At 44.2% G+C, this 23,342-nt stretch overlaps 1 protein-coding gene across 1 annotated transcript; it reads left to right on the forward strand.

Annotated features, from left to right (window-relative positions):
• The first annotated feature begins 1,491 nt into the window (after nt 1-1,491).
• On the forward strand, nt 1,492-21,228 carry LOC108930913 (nuclear factor NF-kappa-B p105 subunit-like). The gene is made up of 17 exons (XM_029251904.1): nt 1,492-1,495; nt 1,758-1,858; nt 2,752-2,850; nt 7,458-7,606; nt 8,208-8,371; nt 8,485-8,643; nt 10,982-11,086; nt 12,930-13,021; nt 13,446-13,584; nt 13,709-13,855; nt 14,253-14,357; nt 15,330-15,530; nt 16,522-16,691; nt 16,978-17,044; nt 17,150-17,274; nt 18,556-18,682; nt 19,631-21,228. Exons 1-17 carry the CDS (start codon nt 1,492-1,494, stop codon nt 19,849-19,851), a joined length of 2,175 nt encoding a protein of 724 aa, XP_029107737.1. The 3' UTR covers nt 19,852-21,228.
• The last annotated feature ends 2,114 nt before the right edge of the window (nt 21,229-23,342 follow it).

Raw genomic sequence — 23,342 nt, forward strand, 5'->3', positions numbered from 1 at the left:
AGATGTTTCCGGTAAACGTGCCGGCTTGATGAACATTTCCCACACTTTGTCAAGCAAAAGATTTTGATGCATTTTGTTTTTTTTTTTTTTTTAAAATGTACATCTTTATTCCTTATGAGAAGTTATATTTACTGCGTTTTATACTCTCCCATGTCCTGCATCTGACACTCAGAGGACACTGTGAACAGTGGAGATTCCAGCACTGTGGAGGGGTTGCACGGCTCAGTCTTGTTTTTATGATTCTTCCCTACGATATACCCTATTTATACCATGTCCTCTTTGTATTCAGTGTATGGAGTGCAGGGGTTGCCCTAGGCTTTCGGTCGCTGGTCAAGGTTCGGACCCAGAAGGGATCTAGAGCGTCGAAAGTGTTTTATGCTGCATGATATTAGGTTGTGGCTACTTGGAGCACCCTAGCCTGCAGGCTGCTGCTCACCTGCCACCAGAGGCACCGTGCATGCTGTTGTTTCCGGTGTAAAAGCGGCTTTCCTCTTTCACAGACGCACTTCCTGTCGGTTCCTGTTGGTGTGTCAGCGTCCCGCCTTGCGCGGAGCCGACAGGACCGTGGCGGAAGGAACTGCTGCTTTCAGCTTTAAGACTAAATCTTCGTTCCGTGGGCAAGATGTTGTGAAAGTGTGTTAATGAGGGGCCTTCCTTTAAATATGAATCACAGCGATAAGGGTGTGTGCATGGCGTCGCGGAGACGCTCGCGTGATAAAAACACAGTACTGCGGCATATTCACAAAGGTGAAAACACAATTCGATCACCGCTCTTATAGTTTCAACTTCATGATTTAGATCTGTGCAGATACAACATGTGCAGTTACTGCAGAAGGTGCAGAATGTGAATATCAGCATTTTTAACAATAAAATTTGGCTGATTTAGGACCTCATGCTAATTGGCTTATTTATTTACATTTACACTTATTCGCACTTTTCTTTCATCAGCTATTCAGCTTATTTTTTGACTCAACGCAATAAAAACAACACCCACCCTATAACATTTGTCTTCGAAATATATATGAAAGGGAGCAAATGCGGAATGTAGGTTGTTATGTCGAAGTGGTGTAGGCAGCAGTGCTTCGTGTCCTCCATGGGCAGATAGTCAAAGTAATGTTTTTGTATTCGTGACACATTTTGAAATACCATTATCAGAAATTTGTGGTTTTTCTTGTTTATTATTCTAATAAGCTCCTGACTCATTATTTGAGGGAATTCCCATTAGAAAGGACAGGCACGTTTAAAGTGTTACACAGTACATCTTGTAATATTTTTATGTATTTAAGGGTACTTCAGGCTGTTTCCCACCTATAGTCACCCTTTTGTAAGATGGTTTTTATTTGACAAACTAAATATGACTAATTTTGCTAAGCCAAATGAATCCTGTACAAAGTTTGACTAATCACATTTTCTTTTTTTCTGATAAAAGCAAGTTTGCACAAATTGGATATAATATTGCAACCCAAAATACATAAGTGGTTTGATGAGTCCATGGGTGAAAACCAAAGATTTCGTAGAAGTCGATACAATAAAACACAATAAAATTAAGATTCAAGTCAATCTTAATTGTATGGTAACATTTTCACGGGTAGAAAGTTAACAAATGAAACGGTTCGATTTAATTCCAGCGTGTATCATGCAAACAACGTGTTTGCATGTTCATTGTTTTCCGTCATTTCATCGATTTTTGAAATCAAACTTGTATTTTAAATACTGACTCCTTGACTTTGAATTACCGGCATCAACGAGTCAATGAGAAATTCTGTACGTTTATGTGATAAAGTGCCCTTTTCTCCATTTCCGTGTTATTATTTCAGCTGACGGGCCTTACCTCCAAATTGCAGAGCAACCCAAACAGGTAAGAACAGCTTTTTTATTACACATCATGTGGAAAAAAGTGTGACCGTAAATCGGCGAAGATGTCATACTGTCGAAATCATTCTGAATATATTTTTATTGTACAAATGTGAGCTGAGTGACATATTTACTGTGTAGATGTCTGTCTACCTGTATCTTGGTGCAAACTAGAAGACAAGATAACATGAAAAAGAGAAAAAAAATGACTAATAATTACTATATTATTACTATATTATTAACCCTCAGCAAACAAAACATATTTTATGTAAATGTACGAAATACAATTATATCATACAAACTATGTGTATAGTTATACTGAGAAGATAACATAAAAAGGGAAAATATATACATGTACTATATAACTATCTCTCAGAAAATAAAAATGATATATATTGCATAATATAATTTATATAATATACATAGTTTATATACTATAATGTTTCTGTTAAGTTATGTAAGGCCAGCTGATAGTGTAGTGGTTAGTGGTTGAACACAAAGATTACAGGTTCAAATTCTACCTCCAACTATAGTACCCTTGAGTAAGGTACTTCTTCTATATTACTCGAGGGAAAAATTACCCAGCTGTACAAATAGATAAAACCACTATAAGTGGCCTAACAGTGTAGGTCGTTTTGGAGAAAAGTGTGAGCTAAATGAATAAATGTAGATATTACATATATAAGAAAAATTATATTGTATAAGCTATATATATGTGTATGTACATATTTTATGTTTCTAGCTCTTAGGAAATAAAATTTATATATTTACTGTGCATAATGTTTATGTGTGTAAAATTTGAGGTCCGTTTCTATCTTTGGACGGGTTGTTCAGTTTTGCTCACTCGAGTTGAATATAGCGAAGGAGCGCACTAACGCTGCTTGTGGTGTCTCCTAGCGGGGATTCAGGTTCCGATACGGCTGCGAGGGGCCGTCCCACGGTGGGCTCCCAGGGGCCTCCAGTGAGAAGAACAGGAAGTCCTACCCTCAAGTGAAAGTGAGCAAACACCTCCATTGCTTTCAGCCTGGTGTTGGGGATGTGATGCTGCGGAGCCTGTGTCACTATACGTCACGTGTGGAAGGAACCGGTTTTCGGCTGCAGAAAAATGGAATTAAACCGGTGCGGCGTGTTCATTATCGGGTGCCTTTCGATAGTGTGAATTTAGCATACTTTGGATAAAATGCTCTAATTAAGTCAGAGAGCCTGAAATTCTTAGACTTTTTAAACCTTCTGCCTCTTTTTACCTTCTGCTCACCTTATTTCGTTGTGTTTGTTCTCTTTTCCCTTTGGCTGAAGTTAGTATAGTTTGTCTGCAACTGGTTACTGGAAAACAAACACTAACAAGTTTTTAGCATTTTTTTTTTTTAATTGCTTTCCAGTTGTCATTGGGAGCATTTACATTTATTCATTTAACTGATTCTTTTCTCCAAAGCAACTTACAATGTTAATTTACTTACAGTAATTTACCCATTTATACAGCTGGGTAATTTTACTGGAGTAATTTAGGGCAAGTACCTCGCTCATGCGTACTACTGCTGGAGGTGGAATTTGAACCTGTACCCTTTTGACCCAAAAGCAGTAGCGCTAACCACAATATGCTGCTGTGACCGAGTGTTCTTGTAAGATTCACCTAGACACTTAGGGATCCAGCAAATAACAAACAAACAATACCCGTCCAGGCTGATTTCAAACACCTTCAAAGTTTTTATTCGATCCAACACATGTGAAACTTATAAGAAAAGGGGAGAAAAAACTCAGCATAGGAACATATGCGCCACTAGTGAAGTCTCCTAGTGTCACCACATCCAAGCAATATCCCAAAATTAAATCTTTTACACTACTAGCTGCCCCGTTCTGTACCGCAGTAAAGATGATACACCCTTTTATGCTTGTGTTGCAGGCTGCAGCAGTTACAGTGAAAGTGCAGCAGGTGGCGTAGCGGTTAGAGTTGTGGCCTTACATTCAAAGCATCCAAATTTTGCCTCCTTCTGCTGGGGTACCTTTCCTCAAGGGACTTACCCTGAATTAATATAGTAACACTCACCCAGCTGTACAAATGGATAAATGTAGGTCGTGTACAAACCTTGTACTTTAAATTACTTTGGACAAAAGGATCAGATAAAAGAATTAATGTAAACAATGATGCAACCATAAGCCGTCAGATGTGCATCTTGCTCATATTAGTTCAGTAATTTAATGACTTCCCTCTGTCGCTCGCTCGCTCTCGCTCTCTCTCTCTCTCTCTCTCTCTCTCTCTCTCTCTCTCTCTCTCTCAGCTTCCCACGCTGCCTCCATCTGTTTGGGAATTTCCTCCCGCATTACTGCACCTAACAGGAAGTGCCCGATGCCGTCATAAGCAGGAGGGGGTGGAGGCCTGTGGCTCGGCTTCATTCTACCTCAGGCACAAGCTCGCCGGAAATAGGGCCTGGGGGTATCGGACCCTCACCTGTAGCCTGTACGCATCATCACAAGTGCGGTCGCTAATTTTTCTATTGCCCTGTGCTGAAAGGTGGTTTCTTTGTCATGGCTGCTGTTGCTTTGTGCCATTTTTTTCTTTAATGGAGCCAGTGTTGTCACTGAGTGGTGCGTTGGAGGGGACGGTGTTTTTTTCTTTTAAAAGCAGTAGTCGTGTTTCGGTGCGACCACCGTTTCCTCTGGAAAGTGAAAGCGCTCGTTCCTTTTTCCGTTTGTGCTGACCTCCAGGATGCCGGAGTTACCCCCCGCAACCCTTTGTGTCTCCCTGGACTGGCTGCCCCTTGGAGTTTGTGCTCCCAGTTTGCTAAAGGAATGAAACTGTGAATGGAGGTTTGGCTCCTGTATGACATCATTAGGCAATCCCAACCACGTGTGCAAGTCACAGTGGTACAGAACCTATCCTGGAACCTCAGGGCATCAGGCTTGGCAGGGTAGACACCACATTGCACATTATCCACATATATTGGGCAATTCAAAGTCGCAAGTTCACCTGAGACACATTCTTTAAAATGTGAGAGGAAACCAGAGCACCTGGAAGAAACCGACATGAACTCCACAGACTTAGAACCTACGTCTAAAGTAGCCACACGCTATAAGGCAACAGCACTACTTGCCCTGCCACCAAACTCCTGAGAAGGAGATCTTAAAATATTTCATGTGTGAAACCACTCAATTGTTGCGCAACACTTCATCGCTGAGTCCGTACTTAAAACGCGCATCAATACCGGCCGCAAAAAATCAATAGGGCACTAAATAAAATCCTACAAACAACTCGGATGGTCAGCAATTTGACTCGTAACAAATGTCCGTGGTCTGATTTATACGTAGACTTTTTCAAGACTTTCACGTCTGCGGCTATGTCTCCTTGTCTCAGTGTAATGCATAAATTGTACTTTTGCTGAGATGTACGTCGCTTTGGACAAAAGCATCTGCTAAATGAATAAATGTAAATGTAAATAACACATGCGCATGGCTGTATGCCTCTGCAGTACCTCACATGTCACATTGGTCTTGACAAGGCTGTTAAAGTCGGTTATCTGGTAGCATAGTGGTTAGATGTGCTGCCCTAAGCCTGAAGGTTAGAGGTTTGAATTACCCTTGAGCAATGTGCTTGTCCTAAATTCCTTCAGTAAAATGGCCCAAGTAATTGTATCAGCTAAATGAGTGAATATAAAATCCTGAGGTTTCCTATAAATTCATAGATACCTGTTGGCTTGCCTGTCTGGTGATGTAAACAAGCAGCGTACACCCCCAGTGTTCCTGTGTAGAGAGGATGTTCAGGAGCCGTGTGGTGAGCCCATGACATCACCAGCAAAATTTTGCGAGCACCGTACGGGACATATGCGATGGCAGAGTCAGCGCAGCGCCACATACGGCAAGGAGATGTTCCTTCCTCCAGGTGGTGACTCACCGTCGCTCGAATTTCACTTGAATCACCCTGTTCTTATTGTAAAAAGAACAATAACATGGGAAAACAGGGGGCTTTCCATTGGCTCGGCCCGTGCTCATCGCTGCCTTGTTGTGAATTTTTTTCGTTTGAACAAAGGCTCTTGTGTAGTTATGTCATGGAGAAGGATGACGGCGTGTTGTTTTGGAAAGTTGTACCGATATTAGCGAAATGACACGACGCGCTGAGAAGTTTTATTCTGAGAAAAACGTGATCGATGAAGCTGATTTGCAAGAAGCGCCACGACACGAGTGAATTCCCAGGCAGAGCTCGCAGTTTCTATTTACTGAAACACCACTTTCTGGCAAACCGGTGAAGCACAAATGCCATCCCTAACCTTGCTTTCTCTTGAATGTGTTCTATACTCAGAGGGGGGTGTGGTGGCGCAGTGGGTTGGCCCACAGTCCTGCTCTCCGGGGGGTCTGGGGTTCAAGTCCTACTTGGGGTGCCTTGCGACGGACTGGCATCCCATCCTGGGTGTGTCCCCTCCCCCTCCGGCCTTACGCCCTGTGTTGCCGGGTTAGGCTCTGGTTCCCTGCGACCCTGTATGGGACAAGCGCTTCTGAAAGTGTGTGTGTGTGTTCTATACTCAGTTTTTCAAGATGCTTTTGAAAGGCATGTATATTCTCTTAAATTAGCTGATGTCAGGTCAGCACAATAAGCATACCATGTTTTTTCGGTTTATACAGCCCAGTAACTTTTACTGGAGCAATGCGGGGTTAAGCGCTTCGCTCAAGGGTACTACAGCAGAAGGAGTGGGGATTTGAACCCACAACCTTCTGCTGCTGGAAGGCAATGACTGTAGCCATTATGCTGTCAAATTTTCTTAAAACTATATGCAGTTGTTTCAGACTTGGTTTGTATAATTTTCCACGCACCGTCCCTCCGTAGGGCTCTGATATTGCATATAAGAGCGCTGATTTTGGAGAGGATGCTCCGTGACTCATTCTGCCCAAGAGAAAGTGCTTAACCTCTGCTTAACCACGTGTGATACAATGAAAGAATAAGTACGACGACAGAGAGATGACTGCCTGGTTTTTACCCGATTAGTCCCGGCAGCGATACCGTCACAGGGACAGAACATTTCGTGTTTCGGTCCCGGAGCGCTGGTGGGAAGATTAAAGTGCAGGAAGGATACTGTAGGTGTATGAGTTCTACTCCCACCTTGAAATTACAGGCACAGTGAAATAGGGCTTGTTGAAGGTTTGGATGTGTATTATGTGCTCATGTTGGGAAAATAGGACTAAAGGGCACCTGTTACAACAGGCGGTAGAGTAGCGGTTAGAGCTGCTGTATTTGAACCCGAAGGTTACAGGTTTGATTCTCACCTTCAGCTTTAGTACGCTTAAGCAAGTGCTTACTCTGAATTGCTCACGCAGCTGTATGACTGGTTAAATAATTGTACGTCGCTCTGGAAAAAAGCATCAGCTAAATGAGAAAATGTAAGTAATCGAAACGCCCTTCGATAGTGACACACTCTTAAGTAGCACACCGATTTTGGAGTCGTAACGACCAATCGTAAGGCTGAGGGATGGAAAAGGGGACTTTCTGTGGACCTCGGTTTGCCTTAGATGCCTCTCTTTCGAAACCCGAACGTAAACTTGAAAGGGCCGAGGCGGTCGAAACCTGTGTGGGAGTGGATGTGGCGTCTTCTCACCCACTGCGATCTGCTGTGCGTCAGATATGCAACTACCAGGGTCCGGCACGCGTGGTGGTGCAACTGGTCACCGCCTCCCAGGAACCCCACCTCCACGCCCACAGCCTGGTGGGAAAGCAGTGCGACAAGGGCATCTGTGTGGTCAACCTGCAGCCGAAGGAATCCATCATCAGGTGCGTGGTTGTGGGCGGGTCTAGGGGCGGAGCTTCGCATTGCGGGGGACCCACCCTGTCTGTGTCATTATAATTTGCATTTTCATGGTAATGGTAGGGGGTGCGGTGGCGCAGTGGGTTGGACCACAGTCCTGCTGTCCGGTGGGTCTGGGGTTCGAGTCCTGCTTGGGGTACCTTGTGATGGACTGGCGTCCCATCCTGGGTGTGTCCCCTCCCCCTCCGGCCTTACGCCTTGTGTTGCCGGGTAGGCTCCGGTTCCCCGTGACCCCGTATGGGACAAGCGGCTCTGAAAGTGTGTGTGTGTGGTAATGGTAAGCACAGTAAAGGTAATTTTTGACCATTTTTACCTCTTATGAACTGTCATTTCCGCTGAAGCTTTCACTTCGAGTGCCTCCTTTAACAGTGGGGTCCCTCCTCATATCCACATCAACAATGTCTACAGCAACACTGCTATTTCATATTTGTGCTTGTCGTGGGATTTTACTGCAGGGGTACAAGAGCTAGAAGAACAAATATATTCTGTTTATGTTTTATATTGTAGTTTTCACCCTCAGTATTGTTGTCAGTTGAGGTATATTTTTTATTTGCTTGAATGCGGCAGCTTTCCGAACCTGGGCATCCTGCATGTGACCAAGAAGAATGTCAGCAAGAAGCTGGAGGAACGCATGACTGATGCCTTCAGGATGGGTTACAACTACGGGGTCACGATCCACCCGGAAATCGACAGTATCCACGGGGAGGTCCGCGCACCGCGGGAGCTCACGGGTCAGGCTGCGTTCCTCATACGATCCCACCGCATCGGTGCCTTTCCTATCACGTTCACATTGCGGTGCCTCGCATGCCGAAGCAACCTTTGTACGTCTTTTCCCTTCCACAAGAACTCCAAAGAAACCTGATCTCCAATGCTGCTATGAGCCAGTCCAAGGAGATGGACCTGAGTGTGGTGCGTCTGATGTTCACCGCCTTCCTGCCCAACAGTGACGGTGGCTTCACCCGCCGCCTGGACCCCGTCATCTCCGACCCCATCTATGATAGCAGTGAGTGCCGGGATGGGCCGCCGCTGCAGCGGGTCTAGACCACGTCCACACTTTTAACAGTTCAGACAAATGATGATCATCTCAGATGATCGCGGGGTATCATCTTTCCTTTGTATATATTTCTTTATAACCTTCAGTTATTAGTCCTTAACTGGCATCCCGTCCTGGATGTGTCCCCTCCCCCTCCAGCCTTACGCCCTGTGTTGCCGGGTTGTGCTCCAGCTCCCCACGACCCCGCATGGGACAAGGGGTTTCAGACAATGTGTGTGTGTGCGTGTGTGTGTGTGTGTGTGTGTATTAGTCCTTATGGATGTCTGTAATTAAGAACCTGTATTTGAACCTGAATATTGTTGGTTTGAGGCCTAGCAGCCTTGGGCAAAGTTTTTCCTTAAAGTGAAAGTAACTGGGCAACAATGTTACAACTTCGTTTTTGGCCTAGACTATTAACATAATAAGACTAATAATATTAATGATTTACTGACTTCTGTGTGGGAAGGAGTGTGCAGGATTAAAAAGACGTCTGCCCACGCTGTGGTTTCGTGTAGTCTGGATGTCTGTCCTTGCCTCTCAGTTCCTGCGTTGGGGCGGAACAGAGGTGCTGGGTTTGATGTTCGTCCCCGGGCCACCCATGCTTACAGAAGGCAGGCTCTGCACTTCTATTACAATCTGTCCTCAGTTCTCTGTGGTTTCTTGAGCTCAGACTGAAACAGACGCAAGGCAACTCTCACATTGTGCCCGACAGAAAACCGCACACTGAAGTTTCGGCGCTGCAGAGCACAGCGCTAGAGACGAAAGAGAAATTTAGAAATTGCATGTGATTTGCCAGTACGTTCAGTGGAATCTGTCTGAGAGGAATTTCCATGTCTGTGCAAATTACATTTAATATTTACTTTGGCGAATGTAAAATACACACAAAGATGACGTAACCAGGGTAGGTGGTAGCATAGTGCTTAGAGCTGCTGCTTTTGGAGCCAAAGGTTGCAGGTTTGAGTCTCACCTCCAGCTCTAACACTCTCGAGCAAGGTACTTACCTTAAAATTGTCCCAGCAAAAGTTACCAGGCTGTATAAATGGGTAAATATTATAAGTAGCTTAACACTGCAAGTCACTTTGGAGAAGAAAATCTTTTAAATGATGTAATTTAAATATATGTATTTGAGTTGCCGGGTTAGGCTCCGGTTCCCTGCGACCCCGTATGGGACAAGCGGTTCGGAAAGTGTGTGTATTTGTCTATATACTGTGGTTCTCACACACACACACACACACACACACACACACACATTTTCAGAACCGCTTGTCCCATACGGGGTCACGGGGAACCGGAGCCTACCCGGCAACACAGGGCGTAAGGCCGGAGGGGGAGGGGACACACCCAGGACGGGACGCCAGTCCGTCGCAAGGCACCCCAAGCGGGACTCGAACCCCAGACCCACCGGAGAGCAGGACCATGCCCCCCTACTGTAGTTCATATATATCTATATATACAAATATATGTTATATTCTATAAAATACAGTATATATACCCACTTTATAAATAAGGTGTCTCTATATGGTACATATAGTTTTAAACATTAGCAGCTATTTGTAATGTATTGGTATCACCAGAATAGGAGGGCGTGGTGACGCAGTGGGTTGGACCGGGTCCTGCTCTCTGGTGGGTCTGGGGTTTGAGTCCCGCTTGGGGTGCCTTGCGACGGATTGGTGTCCTGTCCTTGGTATGTCCCCTCCCCCTCCGGCCTTACGCCCTGTGTTGCCGGGTAGGCTCCGGTTCCCCACGACCCCATATGGGACAAGTGGTTTGGAAAGTGTGTGTGTGTGTGTGTGTGGGGGGTATCACCAGATGTGGGCTAGCAATCTGTTATACCCTATTGAGAGCTGCTGCCCTGTGTTCAAAGGATTCAGGTTTGAATACTATCTCCCAAAGTAGTACCCTTGATCAAAGTACTTACCCTAAATTACCCCAGTAAAAGTTACCCAGCTGTAAAAAATTATTATTGTAAGCTGCTTAGCATTGTGAGTTGCCTTGGAAACATCAGAAAGGTAAATAAATGTAAATGTGTCTTTGCAGTTAGTAGACTTGTATAGATTATACGTTCAGCAGTAGAGCCGTTGTCTTCTGATCACGGGGCCTGGGATCGAATCCCACTCCTGCATCGTGCCTTGAATCAAGCTGTATAAATGGATGAATAACTAGAAGTAGTTTAGTACACAAAGTGAACATTATAAGTTGCCTTGGAGAAAAACGTAAGCTAAATAAACAAGTGATAATAACAGGCACCTTCAGGTGTGTCCTCGTACCATTACCATGTGCACATCCTGCTCTCCTCTCCGCATTGCAGAGGCCCCCAATGCATCGAACCTGAAGATAGTGCGGATGGACCGCACTGCAGGTTGTGTGACAGGTGGAGAAGAGGTTTACCTCCTATGCGACAAGGTGCAGAAAGGTAAGTCTTCAACCCGCATGCTCTGGGATACACAGGCGTGATGCATGTGAGCAATCAGGTTGTCCTGTTTTAGAAAAGCAAATATTTCATCATGTTGGTAAGACCGGTAACACTATTCAAACTGTCGCTGAGAACCATTAGCCGCCACCACCAAGAACGACATTATCCGTCATAGCTGTAAACACAGATCATTTTGCTAACAATACAAAGTTAAATCCACAAAGCAGTTGTGGTAATTCCGTATTATTCTCTCACGAGGGAGCGTGAAAAAAAAGTTTGGCTGAAACTGGAATGAGGAAATAAGAACGATCAGTTGGGATATGCAAAGCTTTGCAGACAAGGTGCTTCGAGTTCAGGGCAGCCTTACCGGAGACACATATTCCTCAGCAGGAGCAACTGGTTTTGGAAGGTAACATAAAAAACACTCCTGTGTCACGCCAACTAAGCCTGCCGGTCCAGAAGCCTCCTTCTGTGTTGATGACACAGCAACACCAGTTCCAAATGGCACAGATAGTTAAAAAAAAAAAAAAAAAGAACAAAAACGACTGCTGTATAGTGCTGTTGTGCCACATGTGCTGATGGTTTGCAACTTCAGCAGCATCACACAGTGGGCAGTCTTAGAACTTACTGACTATACCAATTTCTTGACAATAAATCTGGTTTTAATTAAAAATACTCCTTTCACTGGCCTGTTGTAACACAAGTAGAATTCCCAGGAGCGTTAGACAGCCACTGGTACTCAGAACTCCAGACATTTATTTTGTTTTGTATTTTGGGTTGAGAGTTTTTTGTTTTTTCTCTTCTCATTGGCTTTCTTCTGTACTGTTTGGAATCAGTTTCCTTTTTTTCTCGCTTTTCTTTAATCACTTTTGCATTGCTTGTGCTCAGTTGTTTGGTGATCTGGCCACTGTGTTGACAAGAAGGCTTTATATAAATGAGTTGAACTGAACTGAATATGATGGTGTGGTAAGACCAGGTGAGACCAGTTGCTGACTTCCTCCCAGGGTGCTCAAACCCTTCCCTCCTTGGGTCTACTACAGCCAAGGAAGCATCTTGGGTTCCAATTACCACTCCCATAGGGAATTCCCCCACTTTCAGGCATGGGTTTTAGAGGAAGTGGTTCCGTAGGCTGTGGTTTGTAAGGACGAGACTCAGCAAGACCTTGATAAGTGGCATCGCCCTGTAGTCTCTTCTCAAATATGCAAGATTTCCGCATGCCGCATGAACCTTCTGGCTAAAACACTTGTGGCCCATCCATGCCCCAGTCATGTGAACCAAGCATGTATTTGCAGTACTTATACGGTAACAGTGGGCCATTCTCAGGAGGGTCCTTAGTTATTTTGCAATAGACCCCTTTTCCAAGATGATGGGTTTGAGTAATTCAATAGGTATTATTTACACTAGAAATGCCAAGCATGTACTTGAAGTTATGCCACGCAAGTAGTTTATGAAGTCTTCACAAGCACTACCAGTAAAGGGTAAAGTGGTCTACCACTTACACTTTTGAAAAGAGTGTAACCCAAACTGGTTCTTTTGGACTTAAAATGGAAAAGTTTGGCCATAAGGCACCAGAGATAAATTAGTTATGCAAAACGTGGACCAAAGTTAATGTTTTGTGGTTCTACTACAAAAATGAGACCTCATTCTTTCTCATGTTCTTCAATAGGCAAAGTCTGAGGTCAAAGAAATTGCTGATCCAGATTAAACGGGCAGCTCCTCTTACTGGAAGGCACAGTTGAAAGTGTGTTCAAACACAGCCTTTGGAAACTGGAGCAATGTTTGCGTGTGAAGCCTCTGTTTTTGTTGGCACTGCGGTCAGATGTCTCCTTCTTGTCACGGACAGATGACATCCAGGTGCGCTTCTATGAGGACGATGACACAGGACTCACGTGGGAGGACTTTGGAGACTTCTCACCCACCGATGTTCACAGGCAGGTTAGTGCTCTGGAAGCAGGAAGTCCCCACTCACACTGCTTTCTTTCTGGAACATTCCAATAAATCACAAAATTCCCAATGCAATCTGAAAATTTTCACTTATTTCAGATTTTTTGTGATAAGCATTGGTGACTTAGTGTCGTGTTTATAAAAATCATTGACTTTTTTTCCTGATGTTATCATGGTGGGGGTGCGGTAGCGCAGCAGGCTGGGAGGAGTCCTGCTCTCTGGTGGGTGTAGGGTTCGAGTCCCGCTTGGGGTGCCTCGTGATGGACTAGCATCCTGTCCTGGGTGTGTCCCCTTCCCCTCCAGCCTTGCGCGCTGTGTTAGGCTCCAGCTCCCCGCGACCCCGTGTGGGACAAGCGGTTCAGATGATGTGTGTGATGTTATCATGGTGAAATACTTTTATGAATATTTCTTCCAGTTTGCCATCGTCTTCAAGACTCCTAAGTACCGGGACCAGAACCTCCAGAAACCCATCTCTGTATTTGTGCAGCTCAAGAGGAAGTCGGACAATGAGACCAGCGAGCCAAAGCCATTCACTTACCATCCTCAGATCATAGGTAAGCCCCGCTCCCTATGACCACACCCAACAGAATCTAGTCCTTGGGTCTTTGTCCGTACCCTGGTAATTTCATCTCCTCTTGCGGATGGACTCCTCACAGTTGTACTCGTTCCGGTGTATAGATAAGGAGGAGGTGCAGCGGAAAAGGCAGAAGACTCTTCCCAACTTCCAGGACTTTGGCCATCCAGGGCCAGGGGCAGGAGGCGGAGGCATGTACAGGGGAGGCGGGGCTGGTCCAGCTTCTGGAGGAGGTCCTGGAGGTGGAGGAGGTATCTTCACAATTCATTTTCAATGAGTTTTTCCTTTTTTTTATCATGTTAAATATTTATTAGACATGGCTGCACTACAACTCAGTATACTTCTGTCAAGCAGAATCAAACGATACCTTAACAAATGATAAGACTAGAAAATATTTTTCCAGGAAATACCAACATCTCAATACCTGTGACATATTGTGAAATATAGTACAGAAATGAAAGTTTATCTCGTTATCTTGTTCTCAGCACTTTCTGCTTTGCATAATTAGCTGACTTACAGGAAGTACTCTGGTAGAACTCAAAAGCGTACTCGCAGAAGTCTTCATGGATTCAGACCCCATACTTTAAGGTAAATGGGTATTGACAGGCCATGTGTTCTGTGCTTATTACTGTTGTGGTCACCCTGTAGGTCACTCCTACTACCAGGGCTACCCTGCCTACAACAGCTACGGAAACGGCTACACTTTCTCACATGGTGCGGCTGGGGGCGGTGCTGGGAACAGCATGAAACACGGTGAGAGCACCGGTGAAAAAAACTGTTTCACTGAAATTCTGCAAAAGTTTGCTGGTCCTAGAGCTTTTGGTGCTCCGAGGCGAGAATCAATCCAGCACCCCTTACACTTCTATGTCTAAACTAAAAAACGTGCATGCACATGTATGACAAAATTATTTCAGTCTTAGATACAGATACAAGGAGATAATAAAAAGTTTACATTTTAATTTTTAAATATATTTTTATAGGTAATTCATACGTATAGAAATAATTTATATATTATTTATATAATTATAATTTCTTTATAATTTTTTCTCGATTTTTATATATATTTACAAAATATATTTTATGTAACTATTTATAAGACTTAAGTGAACATTATATATGCACAGAACACATATTTATACTTTAAAGACTGAAAACAGGGTGAAAACTAAACATTTTGAGAAAAAAAAAGTTTTTAAGGAGGAAAATAGATATATGCCATTTAATCCATAAACCAACAGTTTTTTTTTTTTCATGTAAAATGTTAGGTACAAAGCTGCAACATTTCACGGCATGGTGATGTGTCATGCAGTATTTGCATATTACACAAGGCAGCAGATATTCATCAGTTTTCGAATAAAACAGTTTCTTTATTGTTCATCAAGGTTTTTTATAATTTTTATGATTTTATGAGAAATTTTTTTCAAGCCCTCAGTTAGTGTTCTTGGTAGCAAAATCTGGCCCCTCCAAATTTCGATGGCCTTGGTCATTGCCTAGGTTTCGCCTAATTATAAAATAACAAATATAATCCAGTGTATACTGAAATACTAAACATATCAGTACATTTTTAGCAGAACAGAGTGCAAATATCAAACCCTGAGTGTGTAGGTCATGGAACCGGGTCCAGGATCGGGAGGCGGTCGTGGCCTTGTTGAGCCACATGCTTAGGTGTTAGACTACACGGTGTTCCTTGGGTGTTTTGTTGTAACCAGTGCAACCCTGTGACAGCCCCCCATAGACCAGCAGATGATGGCGGTCACACGGACAGACACCGGGAGTGGAGAGCGGTGGAGACATTGTGTAACCAGGAGGCACAGGCTGAGGACAAGGACCAGGCCTCCACGGAACACGGATCCGGAGCTGGGGAATGGCTTCCGTCGCAGCAGGCTCCTTCCGCAGGCCTGGAGGACAAGACCAACTGCGACACTGGTAAAACAGCAAAGGAACTTTGAAACGATGATACCTGTAACTTTTAGAATTGGTTTGAACTCTTATTTATTTTGTTGGCTGAACTACGTTGGAAACGCTTCGCACGTGTGTAGCAATGTCACGTGACCCCTGAACGAAAACCCAGAATCTTTGCGTGTCTGTCGGCACAGGTTGCGTAGAAATTCAATGAGTGGGTGTTCCGTTATAAGTTTACTTGAATGTGGAGCAGTTACACAATGATCTGCTGGTGTCTGCTGCTCCAGATAGACCTATGGGAAAACTCTGGAAAGCAGTGGAAAGCAGTATAAACAATGTGTAGATATTATGCTAGATAAACTGAGATAATATCATCTCATAGTACAGTGGTTGATTCCAGGGGCAGCAATTCGGTGGAGCAGGTTGTGCTGGTGCTTCACAGCTCCTTGGTCGTGGGTTTGGACGCGGATTCGAATCCCGATCAGTCTCTGCGGAACTTACATGTTCTGCCCGTGTTTGAGTGGCTTTCTTCCGTGTGCTCTGGTTTCCTCCCACAGCCCTATGACATGTTTCAGGTGAAACGGCGACTTTACTGTATATTACCCTTAGTGTGTGCGTATGAATGAGGGTGTGTGATTTCAATGAGGTGGGGTGACGTTCCATCGAGGGTAATATACTCCCCGCCTCACGCCCTTTGAATATACTCTGGATCACTGCATCCCTGAACTGGACAAGTGGTTATTGATAATGAATGAATGAATCAATGCATTAAATGAATGAATGTATGAGTCACTGTTTGTGAGGTCATGATGAGCTGTCAGAGCCTGGTTCTGTGTGACCGATGTTGCAAGACGCAGGCACACAAAGAGGACCCTGCCCCTGTAGATAAACATTATTCATTAAGCTGCTGTCTGCAACTCTGGGTCTGGCCACAAACACACTTTCATGTGGAAATTAGCATGCAAATGAATGTTCCTCATTTTGCCCTCATGCCTCCCCTACCCTCCCACTCCAGTCCCGTCTCCCTTCTCTCCAGGTACATTCCACCGTGGGGAGAACCTCGGATCTCCTCGTGGCAATGAAGAGGGGCTTGGCGGCAAGCATAAGGGGGAGGAGGAGGGGGAGAAGAATAGCAAGGATTTTGCCCCGAGAAGCACCGCTGCGAAATCGACAAGGTCCGCTGAGGTGGGTGTCTGAGAGGTGATATCATGTGGAAATCGCCTGGGACCCAGGCCCACAAAGACGTTTTTTTTTTTCTCAATACAATAAAATCACCACTTTCAGAATGATACAGAACAAACTTGTGGTTGTTTGTTTGAATACGTGCTTTGCATGTACAATGCTGCATCTTCTGCAGTATCTTTTTTTTGAAAGAAAGCACTGCGTTACGTACCCTGTGACTCCTCCCTTTACCCGCTGATGTGTTACCTTCAGCATCGCTGATTTTCTTTGTCATCATCTTTGCCTCCAGGGTTGTGGCTTTTTCAGTGACAAGCAGTACGGGTCACGCAAAAACCCCGGTGTGGCGCTCACTGGAGGTAAGGCCCAGAACCTTATGTGGAAAACTAGTGGAGAAGCTGAACCTGATGTGTCTGAATTGGTGCGGTGCTGAAGGAAAGATGACTGACCTCCGGTTTCCTTAGAGGGCACCGTCATGCTTAGAGGGGAGGCACTGAGGGCCGTGATGCACGGCACGGACCGGAAGGACCCGACAGAGCAGGAAAGATGGAACCTGGCACCTTCGATCACATCGCTGGATGACTCCAAGGTGCAGCACCACCTCCGCTGCCATCCTCGCACCTCTTCACATAACCAACAAGTCCAACTGAGTCTTGCTTCATGTCCACGTATCGCTGCGTCCGCCTCGAAGCTCCGGTCCCTGTCCAAACCGTTCAGGACTATCCCACCCAACACAGAGCGTTATGGACTTGTAGACATAATGGACGATGGGTGGCTCTTCCTCTGAACTTCGTCAGAAGACCGAGCACTTCCCCCCCACTCGCATCCCCCCTCTATTGTGGTTTTGCTGCAGCAATTTCCAGTTAATAGTCATACACTGAGACAGGTGTGTCTTCTCATCAATGTTCTGTCAGTGCAGTGAAATCTCATTCCCTACCTAGAATCTGTAGGTGGAGGTGGGCAGACCTACTTCTCAGTATTTGGGCTCACTTTCCTTTGTATTACAAATTTGTACTATAGTACAGGGGTGGGCAACCAGTGTTTTTTTCCCAGCCATTTCTGGGGTCAGTTAATCACAAAAGCAGCTGCTCTGTTATTAAATCATGTAACTGAAAAATCATAATTTTGCTTTTATTTTTCGTTGCGCATTTATTTTGTGATAGAGATGAACAAAATGTTTACTCAGCCTCTTGTAATGCGATGATGTAGACAACCTGTCTAATAAAAAACAAAAATTACGAAGAAATGTAATAACTCACTGAGAAGTGTCATCGGAGGCAGTGCTATCCGGGAAAGGCTTCTCAGTGTGAAAAATGAAAGATTTTTGAGTGCTGTGGATAAACGAACTGATAAGTAAACTTACAATGATGACTCATAGAAAAATTTTCGGAAATATGTATAACACATTATTAGGTTTACCTCAATCGAGTTGGGAACGCCGTCCTGGGTGTGTCCCCTCCCCCTCCGGCCTTACGCCCTGTGTTGCCGGGTAGGCTCCGGTTCCCCGCGACCCTGTATGGGACAAGCGGTTCTGAAAATGTGTGTGTGTGTGTGAGTTGGGAACGCATATTTATGAATTGACTGCTTGTGGCTATTGGCTAATGGGTTGCCCGCTTTTGCTATAGTATGTACGTATATGGATGTATTGTTGCTATACTTGCTTATATTAAATGTAAGACACTCTCCTCAAGGGTCTACTGTTTTCAAGTGTAGGACTTGTGAAGGATGTCTCAAGGTCAGGGACAAAAATTATATATCTTCTGAAATTGGGTAGCCATTTAAAAGGCAGCGCTGGGGTTCCACAAGGGGGTAGTTTTCCCAAGACTGGTTGGGGCAGGTCTCTCATCTGATCTCATTGCTTCCTTTCCAGGTATCAGGGGATACAGTGGGACAGCTGCTGGAGGCCCTGAGGACAGCTGGTGCTGGATTGGGCATCCACCTCCTGGAGAGGGCTGTGTGGGAGCTGGACCGCCTGGGCACTCTTGCCCAGATCACAGGTAAGAGAAAAGAAAAGAACCTCTTAATGAGGTGTTCCCTCCCAGACGTCCTTGGGGTACCAAACACTGTTTTCCTGCCTTCCAAATTCACATTCGTACCATTTCGTAGAGCTTCTGCTGCTCCTTCAGCATGCAGCATAATGAGTGAATGAATGAAAAAAATTCTATTCGGCTGTTGCGTCATACACCATACAACATACATAGATACATACATATAGAAATCGAAGAAACAAATATGTGGACATGTAAGATAAGTAAGTGGATAAATTAGGTATGTAAATAAATAAAGAGGCCTATTGACGCAGGAGGGCGTGGTGAAGTGAGGTGGTGTTAGGGGTAATGAGATGGTCATTTACTAATCTTTTAGAGCATAGCTCACTGTCAATATTTTGATTGAGTTTTTGTGTGGATTGTATAAAGAGGTTCTGTATCATTTGGACCACTGCTGAGTGTTCGCATTAAACTGGTCCATTTGGCAGCGCTGTGTAATCCTTCCCCGATACTTTTTTGGGTTCTTCCGGTTACAGTCACTTGCAGTGGCTCAGTTTGTGATCACGGTCACACTCAGATGGCGACATGTTTGCGGTTAAACTGGTAGCAGGGGCCTTCCCCTGGAGGGCTTGTGGGTGAAACACAACCCATTGTCGGGGACGTGGGACACTGGAAGTTCTTCAAGTTGGGGGGGGGTGGGTGCAGCTTTAGACTCTCACCAGGTGCAACCACCAACCTGCTGGGTTCAGTCTGGACTACCAACAGTGCGGTGTTGGCGTTGTGAGCAAAAATCTTTCAGGATCAAATCCCTGGAGGGCAGTAACTGTCAAAAAACGTACCTGGATAGCTTTGAAAAGTAGTGCTGCATAAAGTCATAAAGTCTGCACCTTTAAACTCTGCGACAAGCAAAAATGCTCATTTACGCACCTGTATTTTTATATTTTGCACGACTCCTAGCTCCGTCCCCCTTCCAGAGTACGAAGAACAAGAAGGCAGAGCACGACCGCCAGGAGGACGGCAATGTGTATGACCGCAGGGCGGTGATCTCGCAGCCGTACCTCCGGCCTGGCCTATTTGAAGAGTTGCCTGTTGGTCCCCCACAATGCTGTGCGCCACAGGGAGGGACGGCAAAATCGGGATCCCTTTCCTCACTGACCTCATTGCAGAGTGCTGCCTGAAAGGAGGACGAGTCTCGGATTTCTGGGAGGCATTTTGACTGTGCTCAGTGTCTCCTGTAGTACATGGGCTGGACCTGACTTGACCTTTGCCTTTTGCGATTGTCCCTGTGGTTCTTTGTTTTAAAGCACACAAAAAGAACGAAATAAATGTGACAATCAGTTTGTGCATGAAATACGGAACTTGCCAGGTTGAAAAAAAGAGAAAAAAACGCACATTCATCCAAAGGTTTTACTTGAATTCAGGGGGACCTTTACACTCGGTACAGCAACAATTCTACAGTCCAGTTCTGCCCCATGTTAGCTCCTTTTTGCCCCATTTGTAGACAAGGAGGAGAACATTGTTGCTGGTTTTTTCATCTTGTTTTCAAAGATGAACTATTATTGCGGAAGAAAGGGACGTTTCTGGGGCGGAACGAGTGACCTCGGTTCCAGCAGTGTCCACCAGTAATGGAAGAGCGTCCTCATCCAGAGTGCCGCGTTCGCAGAGCGTTTGGATATGGTGATATTTTTATTTACAGTGCAAAAATCAGCAAAGCAAATGTACAAACATATTTCTTGCTGATAAAACTGGCCTTTTTAACACCGGGTTCCGTAACATCGCATTCAAGAGGTTCTCCAGCTTTTTACACCCCGGCCGATCTCAGGTAAGGGCTCGAAAGTGTTTTAGATTTGACTGCAGGTTGAATGTGGTAGAGTTCACTGGGCAGACGTTTACAAAACTCCTGAGCTGACCATCTATGATTGTAATTCGAACAGCAGCGGTCAAGTTGCGTTCAATAACAGTACCGGTTGGAGAGAGGTGTTGAACTGTGCTGGTCTTCAGGGTGTCTACAGCCACAGCAGCGGGACCTGGGTTCCAGCTCCGCTGGACAGACCACCTCAGACCCTGCATGAATTCTCCTCTCAAAAGCTTCAGCAGCCAAAGTGTTTTTATCATTTTTTTACAGTCAGTTGACAGTAAAGAATGTCTTCACTCCTGCTCTGCAGTCATTTAGCGCATGCAAGGATCTTGTGGTGGGAGGAGACATAGTTCTCATTTATTGCCTACTCTTTCTCCTTTTTTTTCCTATATTGCCTTACTGTCTCTTTTAGTTTTTCCTACCCCGTGTTGCAATTCTGATTCAGCAATTCATTTTTTAATATTTACATGAGCTGACAGACAAATATTTGTACTTTTTGTTACTTTGCTGTCATTATTTGGTATTTGTTTACCTTCTGACTGTATTGAACAATGTTTGATTCAGTATGTAAATAAATGTTATGCATTGCATATTGCTGGGAAAGTTGCCCGTGTAATGGGGCCAATGAGATGTTAAAGTGGATCATGATCAACTTGATTACCTTGATAATGTTTCCTCTCAAATTTCTCATGCCAACACTCGCTTTTAAAAAGCCCTTTTGAAGGTAAAGACATTTGTATAGTTTCCTTTTCTCAGAGGAATTACATTTTGAACCATTCTATTTAATGCTAATGCACAATGTGAATGCACAAATAGAAAAAAAAAAATTCCCTGAGATAAAAAAAGGTGACTGGAGTATTTATGTGATTTTTTTTACATTCCTGTCTGAGCATTTATATCAAGAACAGACAGTGTGTTTTTATTGATATTAATACTTTTCTAATAAAACAAAAAAGGTAATATTTTGTGGCTTCTTGTGTCACGTCTGATGTGCTGAGGGTTATGACTGAGGACTTTGGGAAATGTCAGCCAAGCATCTTTTCATTATAGGCTGAGAAGACTGGTAATTAAACTGGATTGACTGGAGACATACACACAGCACAGTTATATTGCTATGTATTACATTTATTTATAAAGGCGACGCTTTTCTCCAAAGTGAGCTATTGCGTTAAGCTGTGACAAAGATTTACCCATTTATATAACTGGGTGACTTACTGTACACCGGGACGACTTGAGGTAAGTACCTCGATCAAGGGTAATGTAGTTTCAGAGGGGATTTGAATCTGTTCCTTTAATTGCAAGGTAACGGTGGAAACCACTATGCCCCTGCTGCTCCTTAAAAGCTTTTTATCTAATGCACAGCTGCTAACACTTGGAAAAAACTCTACACAACTTTGCGTGAATTCTGTATAAACTATAAACAAAGTTTAGTGTTTAGGGAAACTAGCGATGATTACATTTATTCATTTAGCTGATGCTTTTCTCCAAAGTGACTTAGATTGTTAAGCTACCAACAGTTATTCACCCATTTATATAGCTGGGTAACTTTACCAGAGCAATTCAGGGTAAGCACCTAACTCAAGGGTACAACAACAGAATGGAAGATTCAAACCTGTGACCTTGGAATCCAAAGGTAGCAGCTCTAACTACCCCAGTATCGTAACTGTATTTCAAGTCCCGATAAGGGTGGGGTGTCACACCCTTGAGAAAGTTACCTGTTACCTTTTACTCCAGTAAAATACCCTACTTTGTAAACTGCTCCCGGAAAGTGCTACAGTTGATAACAGACAAAGAAGTACAAAACAGAAGCATTTCTTCATCACAATAACAGAATAATTGCTGGCAGCATGTTAGATTTATTGTGAAACTGTAACACCTATTTCCTCATGGGCTTTTTTTTATTTACCCTTTCAGGCAGAACATCATGAGGATGCCCATGACCCGAGAGACAAGTTAAAGCATAAACATTGCAGTCAAATTTCACAATAGCAGAACTGACAGTTTCTCCCGCAGGCAGTGTTATGTTACACACATTGTCATTAAGTCATTCACTGGAGGGAATGGGGCAGAAGTGAGGCTGTGGTATGTGAGTATTAACCCTCATGGCATACACCTGCTACTAGTTCAGCCATATCTACCCCAAGCATCTCAAACCGAACGGGACAATGCAAGTAGTTCATTTGGATACGTTCTGGAAAATACAGGTTATCTGAATACCAAAAGGACTGTCAGATCTGTATAATTTGAAGCAGGATACATAAAGCATACCTCCTATGCTTGATCATTCCCTAGACCCTAGTGTGAATGAGGTCTCCCCCATGTCTGGCTGCTCTGTGAACCCACTCATAAAGGGTCCAAAACAGTAAGTTTGTTGGTTCTCCCTGTTGGTGTATTCAAGAAGGGTCTTAATACATTTCTTTTTCAGACCCACCTCCGCCCTGATCTACCAGCTCCTTAAATTTGCACTGCATCATTTGTCATGGTACGCTTTGTATTTCCCATCTCACTCTCAATTCTACAGGCAGCTACTCGTGCAATGCACAGCAGCAAAACTGTGGTATCAGACAAAGTGCCCTTCTGCAACTGTATTCATATAAATGTACAGCTGATGTTTGGATGAGTGACCCATTGTAAGTAGTGTCTCTAGCAGTGTAAGTCACCTTGGTGAATAAGGTGTGTGGGCTGATGACACTACATAGTAGAGTTCATTGGGAGTTGCTTTGGAGAAAAGCAGCTGCTAAGTGAATAAACGTAAATGTACAACTAGCTTGACTTGTGTAATGTGTGTATCCCTAGTTACTGGAGAACAAG

Source organism: Scleropages formosus, chromosome 5 (assembly GCF_900964775.1).
Source record: "Scleropages formosus chromosome 5, fSclFor1.1, whole genome shotgun sequence".
Lineage (NCBI taxonomy): Eukaryota > Metazoa > Chordata > Actinopteri > Osteoglossiformes > Osteoglossidae > Scleropages > Scleropages formosus.